This window comes from Caloenas nicobarica, chromosome 14 (genome assembly GCF_036013445.1).
Source record: "Caloenas nicobarica isolate bCalNic1 chromosome 14, bCalNic1.hap1, whole genome shotgun sequence".
Classification (NCBI taxonomy): Eukaryota; Metazoa; Chordata; class Aves; order Columbiformes; family Columbidae; genus Caloenas; species Caloenas nicobarica.
In genome coordinates, this window is record NC_088258.1 from 8621133 (window position 1) to 8641068 (window position 19936).

Below are 19936 nucleotides of genomic sequence, written 5' to 3' on the forward strand. Positions count from 1 at the left end.
CTTTTATAGAGAAGATGCAATCACCTTTCAACAGATTCAAAACCGGATTCATGTATGATAGGGATTATGAGTTTCCTTGTAGCCTTTCCACTCAAAAGGCATCTTGGTGCTTGTTACTTTTAAATTTTAACAAATCACTGAAGGTTTATAGAAAACATTCCACTGGTGCTTGCCTAAATATTGATTAACGACCTCTGTCCTGGCATTTACACCTGCTCCTAGTAGGTCATGATGCCAAAGTTCATTTACCTTTGTCTGTCTTCCCATATTTACCTCTCTTCATCCTATTGCTATCGCTCCAAGACCCTGAAAGTTTCTAACAGCTGTGTTTAAAGTTTCTAAGTAACGTATTAAGGGAATTTTTCCCCTAATACGAAATCTTCACCACTGGCACTGTACTGATCTAAAAGCCACAAAAAGTATAGTCAGTTACATATAAGATATTATGAAGAGATTCAAAATGAGAAATTAGAACTGTCTGCCACAAAGAAAGAAAATTCCTAGTTTTACAGTTAAAGAAATAACTCAAGGGCCCCAAAGAGTCTACTTCAAAAGAATCATTCTTTTCAGGGAGGAAAAAAAAAGTAGGCCTTTTTTTGAGCTGCTTTAACCATTAGTTTCATATGTAGTTGGAGATAATTTCCTATAACTGCAAAACATTCCTTGCAAAACAAGTGGTGTATTCAGAATATCTAATAACATGCTGTATGCTTTTGTGACTATGCTGGGATGGCCTGACGTAACTCACTGGCAGCACTGGAAAATATGAGCCTTCCAAACGCATGCCGAGAGAAACACTAAATTATACTTCCTCTTTGGGTAAACTCTGTCAGATTTCTTTTGGGAACCCATAGCTTATTTCTACATTCATTTACAAACACATGCACATTTAACATGCAAGGAGACACAGCACCCATTGAATGTACAGGGAATGTCTGAATTTCACAGTCCCTGCTAAACAGGGACCAGAGGTACAAGGGTCCCCATCGCATCAGAAGCTGTAGGATCTTCAGGAAAGGATTTTAACATAGATTGTTAGGAAATTTCCTTGCTGAGTTTCTTTGAGAACATGTTCTAGCCACTTCTGAACCTCCCAGGGAAGGGGAAAGAGCAAACAAAACTAGGATTTGTTTGCCAGCATTCAAAGATGGGAACTGCTCTCCATGCAGGCTCTGGGCGCAGAACTTGCTGTCCAGTTCCAAGTCAGAAGTGCCTTCGGAGAGCTACTAACAGTGACACACATTTTCTGCCCTGCTCAGAAAATTTGCATGCCTTGTACTCTATAGGAAAATAAGGGAGAAAAGATGACTTTTCAAAACATTCTGTGATGTTAAGTGTAAATGTCCAATCACAGAGGACTGATCCTGTTTTGGGACCAAATTTCTGTGTCTTCTGCTTCTGAGTACACAAGGTTCTTCTGCTGTGTTATCCCAGCAGGTTGGTGGCTCCCTCTGACTCATCTGAATGAGCAAATCTAACACAGGTACCAGCAGACACGGGGCAAACATGCCAATACACTCCCAGCATCACACTATTGCCACTCAACAGCAACCTCCACGACTAGGATTAACAAAGTTAAGATGCAGCAATAGGATTTACCTTTTCCTCCACGACTGGCGATGACTGCAGTGACAAACATAACAGCCAAAACAGAGCAGCAACCGCACAAAAAGCGAGACAAAAAAACAACCATTAGAGAGCAAAGGTCATGCAAACATGCAGCCCTACAACAGACATGGTGTAGGCATGCACTGGAATCCTATAATCCACCCCACGTGAAGTGTGCACCCTGCTCGTCACCCCTCTTAGGCAACAGGAAACCCCCCACCCTCCCCAAATAGTTCTTGCACCAAGTTCTCCCAAGTGACAGGCAAACATACTCGATGTACTTACGGTCTTATGTAAATATGCACCCCCTCCACAGTCTAACACACCCAAGCACATTCACAGATGAAAATAAATCAATGCACTTGAGTTCGTGTGACAGGCCATGAGAAATTATGCCTATGTCCCCCGTCCCCCCCGTGCACATCAGTTCACCAAGATCCACAAAGGCTGGTGTTCGCCCCCACCCAGCTGTGCAGGGACACAAAAACACTCGTGTGACCCCAGCACTTGTGCACAAGCATTTACAAACACAGAGCTACACACGCACACACGCAAACAGTGCAAAGCTTGAAATGAAGGAAAAAGTCCCATTTCTCACTGGTGGTTCCTACAAACTCAAGTCACAGCCCCACCAGAGGCTTTCAGAGACATACGGTGTTTCTCTTTGTTGCTCTCCAAGGAGACTAGCAATGCCACACTTTAATAGGGTGAAAGACTAATTTCTCTAACATGAGGATGCAATTCTTGATGAAAATTTTGCCCTTCATCCCAGAGAACGACAGTTAAGATGTACCTGTACAGGAATCAATGTAACTGCAACCTTTGCACTTTAAATTTGTTCTAACACTACAAAAGACTAGTTCTCCATACTGAACTTCTTTCCTACCACTGCCTTCTTTAAGCAAAGGCTGGTTCTTACGGAAAAAATCAATTTCTTGGGTATAAGTAGGTCTATTGGGTGATTGATTTACAGAAAGCTTCCCTTGAAAGAATAGGGGAAAAAAAATCCTATAATGGCTAACACATTTAATTGCTACGGTTTTGCTGGTCATCACACATATAAAGACACACACACACAAATACTTTATTTGATGCCTCCATCCATTCTAGAAGTAAACCTTTTACATGCTACCTGAGAATACAAGCAGGTTTTTGCAGAAGACCCCATCAGGAGCAGTGTGACAAAGCCTAAGCTTTGTAGCAAAACACATAAAGCTCCTCACCATCAAGCCTTAGCAAACATACTCACAACTCACCCACAACCCATTACAAAAAAGCTTCAACCACAATCTATGCCCATGGGGAAAGGTCCCGCTTCTGGTTTCTCTCAAATGCGCACACTCGGTTTGTAAGTTGCCAGATGGCGAAGGTGACACGGAGAGGTGACAGCCCTACCTTCTCCCAGGTAGACTGCCCTCTGTTTGATTATTTCCTCCAACTTGCTGCATCTTGGATCGTTCAATGTGTTCCACGTAGGTCTGGATCATCTGTGAAGAGAAAAACAATCCATGAGCCAAACACATAAGGACAGACTCACTTTCTACTTTTGTTTGATCTTCTCCAGCACCCATTTCCAATTCCCCTTGTTTTTTTGCACATATCCTTGTCTTTTCTCTCATCTTCTAAACTGATGATGTAAATGAATGGAATAATCTGACAGAAAATCCGACAGTAAATAGTGTTGGAAATTACTTAAGCTTAACCTCATAACTGGAGAGCCGTGAAAAAGCGTATCCAAAAATAATGTAAGACATCTCCTGGAGGCTCGTTTGCAGTGGGAGATGAGGCAAAAGGGCACTGTTCACAGAATCACACAACAGTTGAGATTGAAAGGAACCTCTGGGGCTCCATCAGGTCCAACATCCCTGCTCAAACAGGGCCACCTAGAGTAGGTTGCCCAGGACCATGTACAAGCAGCGTTTGACTGTCTCCAAGGATGGAGACTCCACCACATCTTCAGACAACCTGTGCCACTGCTCATCATCCTCACAATAAAGAAGTTTTTACTCATGTCCAGAGGGAGCCTCCATGATTCTGTGATTCCAGTTTGTACCTGTTGCCTTCAGTCCTGTCACTGGGCACCACTGAAAAGCGTCTGGCTACATCCTCTTTACACCCTCCATTCAGATATTTTTGATGTTTCCAAAGTTCAGAAGCTCTAAACATCACTAGTATTGTAAAGCTGAATTCTTTGACATGACTTTACATCTAGGCTAAAACTTTATTTATTTAGAAATAATGAGATGACATCCTACCTCTGTGTGACGCTGATGTAGAGCATTGTACTCTTTCTTCATTTCTGACTCACGTTCCTCCAGTCGTGAAACTACCAAGAGAAGATTTCAACCATCAGCTAACACACAACAGGATCCCCAAAGAAACTAGAAGTCTCAAAGCCTATTTTGTTAGAAATTAATTTATACCTTCTGAACAAAACAAACAGTAAGAGAATAATGCACGTTGTGGGATCTGGTCTTCATTACAAACCCAATTCATGGGTATTTGCATGTTCCCAAGATGAACAGAGCAAACAGTACAAAAAGACCATAGAAGCAGAGCTCTTCAGCAGCAGCCTGGTGCCCCGTAGATGTTCTAGTTTGACAACAATGTAAATTATCCTCTTGGATGGGCATCTCTGGTTATTTGAGGAACAGGAGTACTGGACAAAACACCCATGAATTCTGCAGGGAATCTCAGGCAACAAAACATGGCTACACATGTTAAGGAGCTATTTGTAAAAATAAAGAAACAAACGAGTAAATGTGATAGTTTATATATTTTAAAAATGGGAGGTTCTATTCAGGGACAAGGAGAAACTGGAAAGCAGATTCCAAAGCTACACCAATAGCCCAAATCTTGTATCTGGAGAGACTGAACATGCCCCACAGAAGAGAAGTAATGATGCCTCTACTAAATTAATGTGGATACATCCCATTCTTTAGAAGGCCCAGAATTTTATACCAAAGTAAAGCATAACCAGACATTTCAGATTTTGTGTAAGTTACACTAAACCAAACAAAAAGTATGAAAAATATTTTCGAAGTAGCACTATATTTGTATGGAAGACAAAGTGTATAATCACGTCAGGTGCACAGCTTTGCTTACTCTGATCTGCATAGTTTTTGGTCTTCAGCTCCAGCTGTCGAGTCTGAAATTCAAGGTGTTCCACTTGGATTTGTAGTTCTTTCTTCTCCTGCTCCAGTGCATCTTCAAACTCTATAAATTTCTGAATAGGGAAGAAGCAGAAAAGGAGGCACGGATGATGAATAAATGTCAAATGTGATCGCCCCAGATGCAGCTCTCATCAGCAACAACAAAGTGGCGGCTGTGCACAGAGTAGTGTGGACTCCTGCACAGAACATTGGGCTGAAGGAATGATTTTTACAGATACTCATTTCATGATGAAAACACAACAGAAAAACACCTATTTTCAGGTTATTACTTCTGTAAAATGTCACTTTTGACCTGGGAGCTTTAGTCATTCTCTGCATCAGATACCAGCATGCACAGCAAAGTAACGTAAAACATGTGAAACATTCAGTTCAGCTCCACTGTACTGAACTGGTATTGAGCATTAGTCTTGGTAAGAGCTACAGTTGCAGTTGCTTTCATGAAATATTTCAACTAAACAGGGTCTCTGGAAAGCAAACAGCACCTTCAGATCTCTGAGTATGCTGATACAAGCCTGGTTCTTTGTGGTCACCAGTGTTTCTCAGCACAAAACACTAATAAATACCCATATGCAATAATGACCCACAATCCATACTTATGGACTCAGAAACTGAGCTGATTCTAGTAACACCTCTGACACAAACTTGTGGGAAAATCCATAAGTCTCAGCAAACATTTGCTCTGTTAACCACATACATCCTCTCCACAGCTAACCGAGTCTAAAGCACGGCATCACCACATTTACAATGGCGTAGGATACCAAAGCTGCCTCACTAGCTCCAGAACAAGTCCTACCCTGGCATTACGAACCCAGACATTTTAGTCTCTTTACATTACTCCTCAACAGCCACATCCAAGGACACTAAAACTACAGTCATCTGCACCAACTAGTCCAGTAATTAAAACGCAAACCCATCAGCCGAGCGGCAAGAGCAGGCCTGGGGCCGGGAGCAGCCCTGGATCCAGAGGGAGCAGGGGACAGAGCTGAGGTGGCTTTAATTGACCTTCCAGGTGTTGATAGAACAAGAGGAACCTGTGGGACATCACTCGGGGCTATGAGGAGCTCACAGGGGTGCTCTCTCCTGACCCGGCCTCTTCCTATCCCTCTGGTCCCAAAATGCTCATTAGGTGGAGCTCAAACAGACTCACCAGCACATCAACTGGCTGAAACCTCCTCTAAAATTACGAATTCTAGAGAAGAAAAGCCTCCTCTCATCCTCTGTACTCTACACAGGGGAAAGTATTGCACTCGGCAAAGAATGCTGCTCAAAAGGGCATAGCAATTTTAGTTTAACAAATTACTCTAAAAGCCAAAGACTCTGGTGAAAATCATTTTTGACAAGATTCCCAGGGAAACTAAGACATTTAAATGCACAGTAAGATTATTTCGTTAAATTCTGCATGTGAAACAATATGCACAGTATTTAACTGCATTCTCAGGATAAGCCACGTGCCCATTTCCTATTACTTTTACTGGAATAATTAGAAGTGACAGTGGAGCCATCATTATGTTTGTGAACCGGATCTTCTCTCTGTAGACGACTGAAAGGCTATATCATTTATTATTCTTGCAGACTTTTAAAATTGTTCAGTAAATTCAGCTGAACAATGAGTCAGAACAATGAGGAGTTCTTTCCTACATACCTGTATTTATAGAAACGACTAAATGTATTCTAGCCATATCTCATTTTCCTGCACTCAAGTGCTCTGCAGTGCTTTTAGTCTTTAACTGGGCTTATAACTTTCTTTTCCTTCCTGCCCAAATTTATTGCAACAAAGGGGTTTTTCTTCCCCCTTATGGTTGCTTTCCAGCAGTATTTTCTAGAAATACCAGAAATGCCAATACCTTTCTTCCACTATAAAGGAGTCATCTCAGAGGCTAAACATTTACTTTTTAATTAAATTTTAAGACTGCACAAGGTTTTGTAATTTTAAGTAAGCATTTTTTCTCAGAGATGTCAATTAAACATTGAAATCACTTAGTCACTCAAATATTAATCGATCTATTTTACGGATTTTGACAAATTTATAAAGCAATCTGCTTTGTAAGTTTTCAGATTTACTCTTGAAACTTTTTACAGAATAACAATATAATTTCAGAATGAGTAAAAAGGCAAAAAAAATCCTAACTGACACAGCTACACTGAGCAACAGTCCCAGAGAAGCAGCAGTTTAACTCGCTCCGTTCAGAGGACCGATGAAGCTACACTGACAAAAGAGCTATTTTCCTGGTATAATCTCCATCTCCTCGCAGGGTTTTGCTGGAACCACTCTGTGCTAAAGCTCTATTGATGAACCCTTTTAATTACAGCCAAGGGCTAAATCCCCATCACATCGCACCGGCTCAGCTTTCACCACCCTCCTGGCTCGAGATGCCCTCCTGCTCCTGGTCCTCCGCCCAAGAGAGTTCCAGCCAGGCTAGGCAGGAATGAGGTTTTTAGCAGCAATAAAAATGGACTTCAAGGAAAACCTTCACAGATTTCTCAACAGTAAATTAGGAAGCAAATGAAGGTACAAGCCCAATTTTATTCCCACTATGTAGGTCATCTTAAATAGGATTCCTGGATTTGCTACTGCTGTTTCAGTTTAATTTAGAGGAAACTGATTGAAATATTAAGTCTTCCACAAATATGGCTCAGTTTTCTTATTTGGTCCTGTCTATTTTGCAACCTAAAAGTAATAAGATACAGAAAACTATAAATCAATTAACCATTTGGAGAAGAGACACAGAGACAACAATATTAAAAATTAATATTACCCCAAGTATTCTCAGGGAAGGAAAGCATTTCAGATAAATGTATTGCAGTATATCCTGTCCCGTCTGCTGAAGAGATCGAACGACGATATTTGTGTGCGGGGACCCAAGGTCTCTTTAATTTCCCTGTCTCTGAAGCATCTTTCAGCTGCTCCTGCATCGTAAGCCACCATCTCACCTGAGATTCCGCTGTGCGTCACAAAGTCTGGAGGACTGAGAGCAGGAAAAGCCCCAGATCCAGACAGGAGGAACAGCCCCCGCAGGGGATGAGGAGGGAAGGTTTCTCTGGCAGGGCTGTCCCCGAGGAAAGTGTGTTCCTGACTGAGGAGACGGCTCAGCACAGCTGTCACTGCCGCGCATCCTTCGTGGTACCAGTGAGCTCTCGGCAGGGTATCCGGGCAGACTTTATTTTTTTCCAACAAGCCAGCAGCAGACATTTCATGCAGCATCCAGGAAAGAGCCCTACCAGCCACTAAAAGCAGCAGAGGTTGAAATCAACGTGCTCAGGAATACGAGCACATCCACAAACACAACTGAGCAGTGCCAGGAGTTCGGGGAAAACAGGCACTTCAGGCACGTTTCCATTACTCTTGTGAACAACAGCCTCCAGAGACAGAGACGGCAGAGGCAGCGCTTTGCCTGCAGCATCATGTTGTGCCACGGTTCTCAGTCCAGGGCCTGTGGACCACGGTGCGTGGCTGCAGATGGCCGGGGCAAGCAGCACCCCCGGGCTGGCCACCCACTCTCTCCTGGCTAACCCATCCCCAAGCCCACAGCAAAGCCCCACCACACAGCGCTCCCCACACCAACCCCTGCCTTCCTACATCGCTAAAAACTCACACGAGGACAGGAGAAACAGAGAACACAAACTGAATTTAAAGTATCTATTTTTTTAAAAATTATTTTTTATTAATCAGACTCAGAGAGGCAGTTATGCTTTAAAACCAAGCACAGATTGTTGTGTGAATGCAGCTCAGTTAACAAACATCCACAGGCATTTCAAGTTTTCCATCTTCCAGGGACATGGGGTAGGATCCCGGTCCTGCTGAAGCTGTGGGAATGTTCTCAGTAGCTCAAACAGGACCAAGATCTCACCCCAACCTTTTTAATCTCCTACAGATAAACAGGTAGAGGGGACACTAATTTGAAAGTCACCTTCCCATCTGAACATTTTCTGCCTGTAATATTTTTTCTAAAGCACCAAAATAGTTATAATAGAAAAAGAATCCTTCTGGTTTACTCTTGTTTCTTGTGTTTTTCATCTAAGTTTGTGCACACCCAATCCTATCTAAATGCTGCAGTTCGATGCACAAAGATGAAGCTCCACGTCTCTGGAGGTGCTAACTAAAATCAGCAAGCCTTCAGAGAGGAAAAGAACATCCACATGAATCAAATTCATACTTCTGGCCTCAGACATAGTACAAATTCCAATGACTTACCGAAAGCAGACACTGCAGACATTACTCTTGCTTCATTATACACTTAAATATTTAACAGGATAAGAGTGGGTAACACACAAAAAGAAGCCAAACCCAAACAGCATAGCCTTATAACCTTTTAAAAGAAATCTTTAAATAACTGAGATACACTATTTACAAAGAACTCTGCCACAAATTAAAATGCCCAAGGTAGTAAGTTTAAAAACTGAAATGCAAATTTGCTGACTGCATTCTTTTTACTTCAGTGCTGCCAAGGGGCAAAAAACCCATGGTGCTGGCAAAGAATCACAAGCTTAACTTGCTGCTGTGAGCTGCCCTTGATTTCAAGGGTTTTCTCATTTGCAGCGCCAGGTGCTGCAACTAATTTTCTCTGATGGTTTCACTGCACAGGGCTCAGTTCAGACCCACACCTCAGGGATTTCACACCTCCCAGCTCCATCTTTATGGAGATACAGTAAAGGCACTCAGAAAACAGAAATAAAAAGGACCAGATAATTCCACCGATAGTTTTTTTTTCTTGGATCCCACTATGACAAAGTAGATGAGTACACTGGAAAAAGAAACTGCCCACATTCCCAGTAGTTCTCAATAGCAAGGCTGACCACAGTGGGTTTTTTACTATTTTTAACCATGTTTACTATTTTTTCCAGAGGTTTATGCTTGCTTTCAAATAATAATTTCTGAATATGAACAGCTACAGTTAAATAGTTAATCACCTCAGTAACCTAAGAAAACTGGAGTATGAAACTGCTAGATATACAAATTAGTCACATGGATTTTTTTCTGCTAGCCACTGTCCCCCGATTTCAAGCAGGATAACTGGGCTGCAATAACCCAGGATTATGACAAACAACAATGGCTCACACACTTGTCTTCACAAGGAAAATATCTAGCATAAAATCATCTTAAGGCAAAAGAACGAGTATTCCTCTGAAAATCAGTGGTACAATGCAGATCGCTTGGCTTCCTGCTTTACCGCCTTTTGCAGAGGAAGAAAATGACTAAAAATAGTAGCATATCATCAGAAATCATCACATCACATCAGTGATAAACCAAGCAGAGCGCCAGAGATGCACATAAACGCAGAAATCTTATTATGTGGCCTTAATCTGCGGTGACTGGCAGTGTGTGCAACGGTGCCGGATGGCACAGGGAGCAGCAGGGGGGCAGTCTCAGCCCTGTCCCCTCGTCCCTTTGCTGGCAGGGGATGGCAGGGCTGCTCAGACATCACTTCACCACCTGAAGTCAATGCAGAGCAGCCACCGCTTGGCCAGCACTCCCCATGGGAGCTCCAGGACCGTGCAGGAGATAAGAAGAGGAATGGAGCAGCTCCTCTCACCTGGGACACCCCAGGCTTCCTCCTCAGGGGCATGAAAGAGTCTACCCTGCTACAACTTGTTGGAGGCATCATGACAACCAATGATCATGGAGATGTGTGCCATCTTCATCCTCCTCAGCAGGCAAGAGGAAGAACGGAGGTGCCAGGGTGCCTCTGCTAGATGCAAGATTGCACCATTCTCAGGAGAGTGAAGACTGGCATGGGATTGTTCCTCAAACTCCAGCCATCACCATTATTTAAATTCATTTGCAATGGTAATAAGTCCAGACCTTCCCATACCTTCTTAGCTTTTCTCCTCCAGTTCTACCTCCTGAAACCCCAGTGCCAAGTTCTGCCTTCCCAACAACTTCCTTGAAAAATACACCTGCAGAGCCATGAACAGAAAGTGACCACGAAGCAGCCTGATTCATTTCATCAAGAGGAAAAAAAAGCTTCTCATCAAAGTCTGCTTGGGGATTACAACCTATTTTATGCAGATAACCCTGTTGAGGGGAAACCTGGCCATCACCCCAGATCATCATCATCATCAATCAACATCCAGAATATTATCTTGAATTGTTCCTTAAATAAAGTACCAGCTCATAGTGCTCACTCACATTAATTTTACTTTAAAGGTAAATTTTAATAACATGCACTGATATTTATAAATATTAAAAAGTGCCATGAGCTTGAGTGACATAAAAAGGATTTGTATGAGGGATCTGTATTTGGATATAGATTATTTTCCTCCAAGATTAATGAGAATAAAGTAAGGTTACCAGACGGCAAGGAATGATGGGCATTATGTTTTGAAAGCCTGATTCCTCATGAAGAAGTGATTTATAAATATGTATCATGCGGTCAGTTTCTATTGCCTGTCACAAATTAATTTTGTTAACCTTCTTTAAATTAATAAAACTTGTCAACTGAAGAGCCTCCAAATTAATTTCATCTAATCACTGTAGACTTCATACCATTTATTAGAAAAATTTAAGATAACTGATCAAGCACTTTTAGCAAGTGGCTTTCCAACATCTGTTTGTCCTATAACACCACCTCTAATATGTAAAACAAAAATCTACAGTTTTTACTTAAAAAAAAGCATCCTGTACACAAACTTCTTATGGGGAAGATCAAACAAGTCTAGGGAGGGACAAGCTGCTCCTGCATTTCTAAGAGCACTTTTTCCTCTGCCTAACCCCACAGCATTACATCTTGTATTTTAGCTCTTAGTCTGTATTTGGTACCTCATCAGACCAGCTTTGGCTTCTCACCAGCAGGATACATCTCTCTTCTGCAACCCAAAAGCAGCGCTGACCGGTCCAGCACCCAGACAGATCCCGTGGGAGACGAGGCCCCAGGAACAGCCCGGCACATCCTGCGTCCTCCAGGCTGCTGCGCTGCTGCCAGCCGGGGCTGCACCCGCAACCCGCACCCGGCCAGGGGCCCGCTCGCCCTCCTCCTGACGGGGCGATGCACAAAGGACGCAAATAAAACCGAGTGGACTGCCGCAACACTAAAATCACACTGGGGAGAGGGAAGAGGGTGGCTGCTGCTCCTAAACCTCTGCAGACCGTCTCTTCCCTGGTGTCACATTGTCAGGGGAAGGGGCAGGACAAGAACTGACCTCGAACTGCAGCAAACCCGCTTTCTGCTTGCAGAGGCAGCTCTAGACCCTCACATCTGAGTAGAAATGGCACCGATTAATTATTTCCCAGCAAAAGCCCCTATTTCACCTTCAAGGGAAAGAAAGAATTATCTTTATCGCTGTTATTTGCATTAACATCGATTGTAGTCCTGCATCAGGAGACACGCAACAGGATGTTAAATCTTTGGCTTACAATCCTATTTAGTTTTATTGCTACATTTTTTTGTAAGGAAAGGCATGCTCAGAATCCAAGGATCAGCATCCTTCACACGGTGGATGTGCTAATTGCAGGCTAAAGCAGTGATGAGGTTGTCACTATTGTTAAGTATGGCTAGTAAGTTTATTTCACCGTTTAAGAGGGACAGCAGAAAACCAGTATTTTTATAACTAATGCAGCCTACTTAGGTATGAATTTGAAACACAGGGATCTCCAGAAACATTTCTTAGTTTTGCTTACTTTTTAAATATATGGAGTTAAATTTATTCTCTTCAGTTGTTGAGTTCTAATCATAATCTGCAATACCACGATCAATTCTGAATCACGTTCAAGTGATAGCACTGACAAAAGACGTAAGAGACAAATGAGAAAAGATGATTAATATCCCAATGATTTGTCTCACATGGACATGGGACCGCTTTACAGATGTTCACATTTGTGTTGCTTTTTACTTCTGAACAACCAAACGGATGCATTTTGGAACCTTAAAACAAGTAAGGAGGGAAGTATCATAAATATGGAATCTAACATTTGCATGCTCAGTAGGAAAAAAAAAAAACCAAAAACCGACATTGCAAATATCACAGTACTTTTCCTGAAAATGGGAAATCCAGTTTCTCCAGGACCAACAGCTTTTGTAAATCAAGACAAGTGCAAAAGAGGTCTCAAGGTAAAGTGGAAGAACCCTCTAATAAAGACAGGGATTCTGCTGCCCATTCTGCTGGTGAAATCTGGCCATGCCTGCAGGCTCCAGGAATGGAAGAAGAAGGGTCTGAAGAAAATAGAGCCAGATCTTGTCCCCAGACAGCCAGGCAGCAGGGCCGCACCTCAGGCCTGCCAGTTACTCCAGCTGCATGTAGTGGAAAGGATGACAAGCAAAGTCTTTCTTTATCTGGTATCTGCTATTCCCAAGTGCTTTCCTCCTTCGATGCTATGAGGTCACCATCAAGCTGCAGAAACTCCCATTAATCAGCTATTTGTGAGGTCAGGTTTCAGAGCGGGGAAACAGAAAGTGCCTTCTCAGGCTGCGATTCATTTCAGAGAGGAAGAAAATACAAGGCAGAACGGGAAAAAGTGCTCACAGGGGAGAACACCAGAGGCTGGAGCACAAAGCATCACTTTTATCACCCTTCCTCACCGCCTTCTTAAAGGGAATTAGTGTATGAGGGAGGGGCAATATTTACAGTATCCCTTCACAAACTGGGGGAGGGGGTGATTTTCAAAAGCCTTTCTGTTGTTTGAGATGCAGACAGGAGCTGGTGAACTTGCAATGTTGCCACGCAGCTGGAGAGCTCTTTGAGCACCTCAAGGCACACAGAAACCTGCAGCAACCACAGCCCGTGCCTCTCACAAGGGACCATCTCTTCCCAAACGCTGCCCACCGATTTTCAAACCAAACACCACAGGCATCTCCAACTATTACATAAAAATAAAAAACTGGTATGTGAGTGTGCTTGTCCTGTAAAATAACAATGCAAATAGCAAGCCATAAAGAGGAGGCAATGGCCACGGTGTCATGCCATCCATCAGATGACAGAAATGTTGCTTTTGTTTGGAAGTGGGAAAGGATGTCAGCTAGGTGTCTCTCAAACACGAGTCCTACAATGGACACGCCAACAAAGAGCTTCTACGGTTCACGTCCTTTTTGGGTCTGGCGCCTGGGGAAGCACAACGCCAGGCATCAGGATATGCTGGGGCCACCCCGTTAGAAAGCAGCACGGCAGAAAACTGGGGGTCCTGGTGGACACCAAGTTGGACAGGAGGCAGCACCGTGGCCTCGCGGCAAAGAGGTGAACGGTGTCCTCGGCTATTGCCAGCAGGTCGAGGAGGAAGGAGATCCTCCTCCTTTATCCAGCACTGGTGAGGCCACCTCTGGAGTGCTGTGTCCCATGCTGGGCTCCCCAGTACAACAGAGACAGGGACACGCTGGAGAAGGTCCAGTGAAGGGCCACGAGGATCAGGAAGGGGCTGGAGTACCTGGGGAAGAGAAGGCTCGCGGGGACCTCATCAATGTACAGAAATACTTGAAGGGAAGGTGCAGAGAGGATGAAGCCACGCTGTTTCCAGTGATGCCCGGTGACAGGACAAGAAGCAACGGGCATAAACTGGAACACAGGAGGTTCCCTCTGAACATCAGGAGACATTTTTTCACCATGAGGGTGACTGAGCACCGGCACAGGCTGCCCAGAGGGGTGGTGAAGCCTCCATCCTTAGAGAGACTCAAATGCTGCTTGGCCACAGTCCTGGGCAACCTGCTCTGAGTGACCCTGCTTGAGCAGGGTGGTTGGCCCAGCTGGCCTCCAGAGAGCACCTCCATCCTCAACCAGTCTGTGATCCGGTGAAGTACCCAGAGCACAGAAGCACCCATGGGGAAGCCCGGAAGATGCCATCTCAAAAGAAAGCCCACTGGGAACGTCACGCACAGCAGCGCACGCTGCTTCAAGGGGTCCCTGTGCTACCAAAGCTCAGGTCACATCACCGGGCAGCTCAGGGCAATGCTGCCCACCTCTCGATCAGATCCAACAGCAAGACAACAAGCCTTTGAAAACCATAGCCTGGAAGGCTCTGCCACACAGCCACATGCCGGCTCCTCACTCCCAGAGCCGAGCAAAGGCCCAACCATACTGACACGGGCAGTGTCACCTGCCCGCAACACCTGAGCCTGGACACACACCTCCCACTACAGGCAGAAGAGTCGTCACTCAGACACTCAGAACCACCAGCCATGTTTACCAAGACAGAGGTTTCTTCAACCACTTTCCAACAGAAGTTGCTTCCAGGTGCTGGACTGCCATAGCAAAGAACACCAGCAACAAAAGCCCTTCACAAGGAGGCCAGACCTCCTCACCAGCACTAGGTACTTACCCCTATGCCATAAGTATATGCATGTTAAATGAGCATCCATTTAAAAATTCTAATGAGCATTAACTGATGTTGCAAATCAATCGACCAAGGTCTTACTTTGCTATTAATGCACTTTTTGTTTCTTTGGACAGCCACCACCATTCCCTTGTGATGTATGAAATTTCACTGGCAGCACTTTTCATGTAGCGGGAGGTCAGAAGGCCACCTCCGCGTCTGGCAGAGATCCACCTTGCTTTTCTGACCTCCAAGCAGCAACACTAACGTGCACCCACTGGCCCTGTGCTTCTGTGCTTCCCATCCGTGGAAGCTTTTACATGCATTTATACACACGTGCTAATGGTGGAATTAGTGCCCAAACGTGACTGGCAGTCTCTGCAGAAACCAGCATTTAGGGCACACGCTGGTGGTTTTCTACAAGGGAAGAGAATCCAGAACATTACGGAAGTGGCTTAGATAAAACAAAATGTCTCATTAAGAGTGGATCCAATAAAGCTTGTTTACCCTGGGGATTTCTGCTGGTGTCCCCTAGCCCCTTCCGAACTCTACTCTCATGCATATTCTGAGCAGACACCAGGAAGAGATGGTGTTTGCATGGGCTAACAAGAGCTGGACCCACCTGCCCCAGACCCACGTCCAATTGTCCTGCTGCCTCCTACTGAACTGCATGCTGGCAAGCTCTGCCTGCCTCTCCTCCAGGCAGGACCTTCACTTGGCCTTTCTCTCTCTTGCTTTTCGCAAAAGCAAAATATATATATATACACACACACATATAACTACCCTTTTTTTTTTTTTTTAAATATGGCTGAAAGTAGATGCCAGCTTCCTAAGTTATAGGGGGCAACTGCCTAACAGAATGATCACATAAGCTTCATTTCCCTAAGAAATGCTAAAAACAATACTTGGGCCATAAAAATAAATAAATACCATGTGTTAGTATACGCCACCACAAATACCAGGGGCCACAAGGGTGGTCAACAGTGTGGAGCATCTTTAATGGGAGGAGGAGCTGGGGCTGCTCAGCCTGGAGAAGAGATGGCTCAGGGACATCTTACCAGTGTGTTTAAGTCCCTGCTGGGAGGGAGTGAGGACAAGGCAGCCAGACACTGCTCTGGACAAGAGGCAATGGGCACAAACTGAACCACGTGAAGTTCCCTCTGAACACAAGGAAGCAGTTTTTTACTGGGAGGGCGGCCAAGCGCTGGGACAGGTTGCCCAGAGAGGCTGGAGAGTCTCCATCTGTGGAGATGCTCAAACTCTGACCGCACACGGTCCTGGGCAACCTGCTCTGGCTGACCCTGCCTGAGCAGAGGGTGCTGGACTAGGTGATCTCAGGAGGTCCCTGCCAAACCAAACAATGCTGTGGTGCCACAAGACGCAATGCTACGCAAGCGATAATTATCCTATGTTCATACATAATACAAAACAGATGGAAGAAAACAAGAACACTGAAAATCTGGTGCAATCCCACATCTTCAGTAGCTTGGAGGTCACGAAAAACTGAAACGTTGTGTACTAAGCCCCATAGTCGCAGAGACTGACAGCACCACCTCATTTCAAGGAACTTCTATTTTCAAGCCACTTGCCTAGGTGCTTCTGCTGTCCTATTTTAGGGTGAGTGGAAAATACGGAGTCACTCTGCAGCCTGTTCAGAAAATAAAACAATAATTTGATTTTGGCCAAGACTGTTTTAAAAGAAAATATACAGAATCATTTGAGAGAGAGAGACAGAAGAGTATTGAGAAGGAAAACTTTCCTTGATGGCATCTAGCGGAAGTGAAATGAAAGTTGTTAGAAAGAGTCTTAATTTAACCAAACAAACCTATAGAGTCTGTTTGTGCACAATTTCTGCATAAAGATGAAACAGCAAGATTTGACGGTTCTGCAGTGGTGGTAACAAGACAACACAACACACATTTTATGTCAGAAAGCAATGCCTGCCTGTGGTTTCAGTTACTTTGAAATTAATGCACTAATACAAAGCAATTATAACCCAGGGTCTTTTGACATGGTATTGCAAGAGAAGAACACATCAGTTCTTCAACTCGCTGCTTTATCTGTTGTAATTAGCACTCATACACAGAGAGTAACCAAGACTGGGGTCAAGTCCTGTTCCCAGGGGAGGATCCTCCAACTTAAAAGTGAAGATCTCCCCCCAAGACGTGAGGTGCAGCACAGGACGCCGAACGCTGCTCGAGAAGTGGGACGGACCTTCCCTGGTTACTATGGGCACTGCTACAGCACAGCAACGCGCATTCTGGGGGGAAAAACATTCTGCTATTTTTTGATCATTTACAGTTATCTGGTAGACAGCGGGATTCTCTGTAATACATAGATTTTCACCTCCATAATATGTAATTTACTGCATAGTAAGCGGCATATGGGAAACGGGTGCAGATAAATAACGTGCTTTTTGTTATATGCAGAGGGAAATAACAGACATATATTTCATATACGACCTTATAACAGGGATTATCTGGAGGCAGAATACTCACTTATTCTTATACAAAGCACATTATCTATTCCTTTTTGGTAACAAGTCTCCTTGCAGACACTTTTTTCCTCACTTGCATTGAGTTGTGCGTAGGGATGACAGTGTCACCATCACTGGTGCATTTGAAATCTCAGCAAACACTATCCGGCTGTGGTTCAAGAGTTTCCTTGCAGGAGACATAACTGTTGTCACCACATTTGCCTCCAGAAAACACATCCTGTACCCAGTAAGTCAAGAACAGAAATCTGCCCGAGTCCAAAGATGCAAGATCATTCCAACTGGACTGCTCCATTCCCCATTTGTAGGCCCATTTTTTCCGCTGTAAATAGTACACTTAAAAAAAAAAATTCTCAGAAGCTGTGAAAGTCTGTTTCCAAACAAAGTTTAGTAAGTAAAGTCTCATGTACTCAGAATCATTTTTCAATCCCTACATGCATTCAAAAGAATTTGAAAACATAATTTATTAGTCCATTAATACATAATTAAAACTCAAGACTAAAACTTTAATTGACTGGCTCTTGCTTTCAGTATTAGCAATGGACAGCAAGTATCCTCCTCCTCAAGCTGGCAAGATTCTTGCACGAGATTATTAAGCAACAAGAACACGTCTGTGAAAATACTGCATGGTGCTTTACATTGTTCCCCAGTTCAAAAGCTATTTCATTAATTACCCCTTAGCAAATCAGAACTTGACCCTTAGTAAGACTATTGAACCTGCTCTTTCTTAGTCTAAAAGCTGGGGAAAAAACCCCACTTTTTAAGAAGTCGTGTAGTGAAACGAGGATGATGTGGGTGGTGATGGGACTTTTTCCACCATCACTGCTCCATCCCAGCTCACAGATCATCCCTTCAAGAGGCCAAACAGCAAACCCTGTGGTTCACAGGCCTCATTTATGGCTCGAAAGATGCTCTTGATTTCAGCAGGGACAGGCGCAGATGTAGGAAGAAAACAGAGTGCAAGTCACCTCCCGTCTCTGTTTTGTCTACATCTGAGTCTTTGCAACCAAAAGACTTTTGGCTCTTTCCCTCAGAGGGGTTTGTTCCCAGTTTCCCCCTCCCGCTGAGCAGCTGGGACACGGCTCTCATGGGACAGAACCCGCACCCCAGGAACCGCGGATGCCAACTCGGGACTATTTTATTAAGGCTCAGGGTGTAGTTTTGGTAAAAACAAGTTTCAAAAATCAGATGCTCTACTCTAAAGGCAATTTCTTGCTCCAACCAAATAGCTTACTGCCGACATTAAAAAAGCTGTAGGGTTCACAGGAATTATCAATTTTAAGAAGTATTCTCTAAACCACAAGTCACCACAAATGTCAAGCCCTCTACGTGTTGTTGGCATTCCAAAGCCGCTTCTTCAAATCCACGGGACTGCAGCTGGTTTTGTTTAGTTTTCCCTGCCCGGTTGTGCCGGGGCGGGTCAGCCGCAGCGGCACCTGCCGCCCGGTGCCGCGGGGCCGGGCCGGGCAGCGGCCCCGCCGGGGGGATCCCCGCGGCAGGGACGCGTCCCTTCTAGAACGTACCGCCGGCCGCTGCCCCGGGGCTCCCCCGCCGGCCCAGCCTCCCCGCCCCGGGCCCGCCGTGAGGGGGGTGGGGATCCGCCGGCAGCGGCCCATCGAGGGGCCCGAACCGAGGCCTGCGGGGAGGCGCCCCCGGCGCAGGCCCGACCGCCGCCGCGGCCTCGCCCCGCCGCCCCGCCCCGCGGGCCCGGCCGCCCGGCAGCCGCAGCGGGGCCGCGGTGCCCCCGCCCGGCGGGCGGCCAAGATGGTCGCGGGGCGGCGTCGCTCACCTCCTCGGCCTGCTTGCGCAGCGCCTTCTCCCGCTCGTACTGCGTGAGCAGCTGCTCGTTGTCCTCCCGCAGCAGCTCCAGCTCCACCTCGTGCTCCTGGTTGTCGGTCAGCACCGAGTCCAGGTTCTCCAGCACCGTCACCACCAGCGGCATCAGCTCCTTCACCACCTCCTCATCGTAGCAGTGGATGAGCCGCTCGAACTCGCGGTAGATGCTGTTGGCGAGGCCCGAGACCCGCTCCGACATCACCGACCCCGAGCAGTAATCGTCGCCCGGGTACCCCCCCACGCCGCCATCGTCCAGCTGGATCTCCAGCATCCTGCCGGCCGCACAGCCGCCCGCTCCAGCCCCGCTGCCCCGCTGCCGAGGCCGCCGCCGCCAGGCCCTGCCCCGCCAGGCCCTGCCCCGCCCGCCGCGTCACGGGCCGCGGGGACCGGCTGGGGCGGAGCGCGGCGGCGCCGCCCCCGGGCTGGGACCGACCGCGGGACGAGGCCGCGGGGCGGCTGCGGCTCCCGGCACATCAACGCTCTTCCCGCTGGGGAGACGCTGACCCGTCCGCCAACAGAACCCGCCCCGCCGAGCCACCCCCACGCGTGCGGGGAGGCACCCTGAGCTCAAACCCACCCGCGGCCGGTTTC

At 45.7% G+C, this 19936-nt stretch overlaps 1 protein-coding gene across 18 annotated transcripts in view; it reads right to left on the reverse strand.

Annotated features, from left to right (window-relative positions):
- The window catches only part of MAPK8IP3 (mitogen-activated protein kinase 8 interacting protein 3), a 63812-nt gene extending 44156 nt beyond the window's left edge, over positions 1–19656 (reverse strand). For 9 of the 18 annotated variants that reach the window (XM_065645239.1, XM_065645256.1, XM_065645249.1 and 6 more), the window contains exons 1-5: positions 19299–19656; positions 4714–4834; positions 3864–3934; positions 3004–3095; positions 1600–1623 (exon numbers count right to left, since the gene is read on the reverse strand). In XM_065645239.1, coding sequence (XP_065501311.1) covers positions 1600–1623; positions 3004–3095; positions 3864–3934; positions 4714–4834; positions 19299–19616 — 626 coding nt within the window. In that variant the 5' untranslated portion in view covers positions 19617–19656. The remainder of the gene's footprint in view (positions 1–1599; positions 1624–3003; positions 3096–3863; positions 3935–4713; positions 4835–19298) is intronic. The other 9 variants (XM_065645255.1, XM_065645248.1, XM_065645243.1 and 6 more) reach the window with 1 other exon arrangement.
- Positions 19657–19936: the final 280 nt, after the last annotated feature.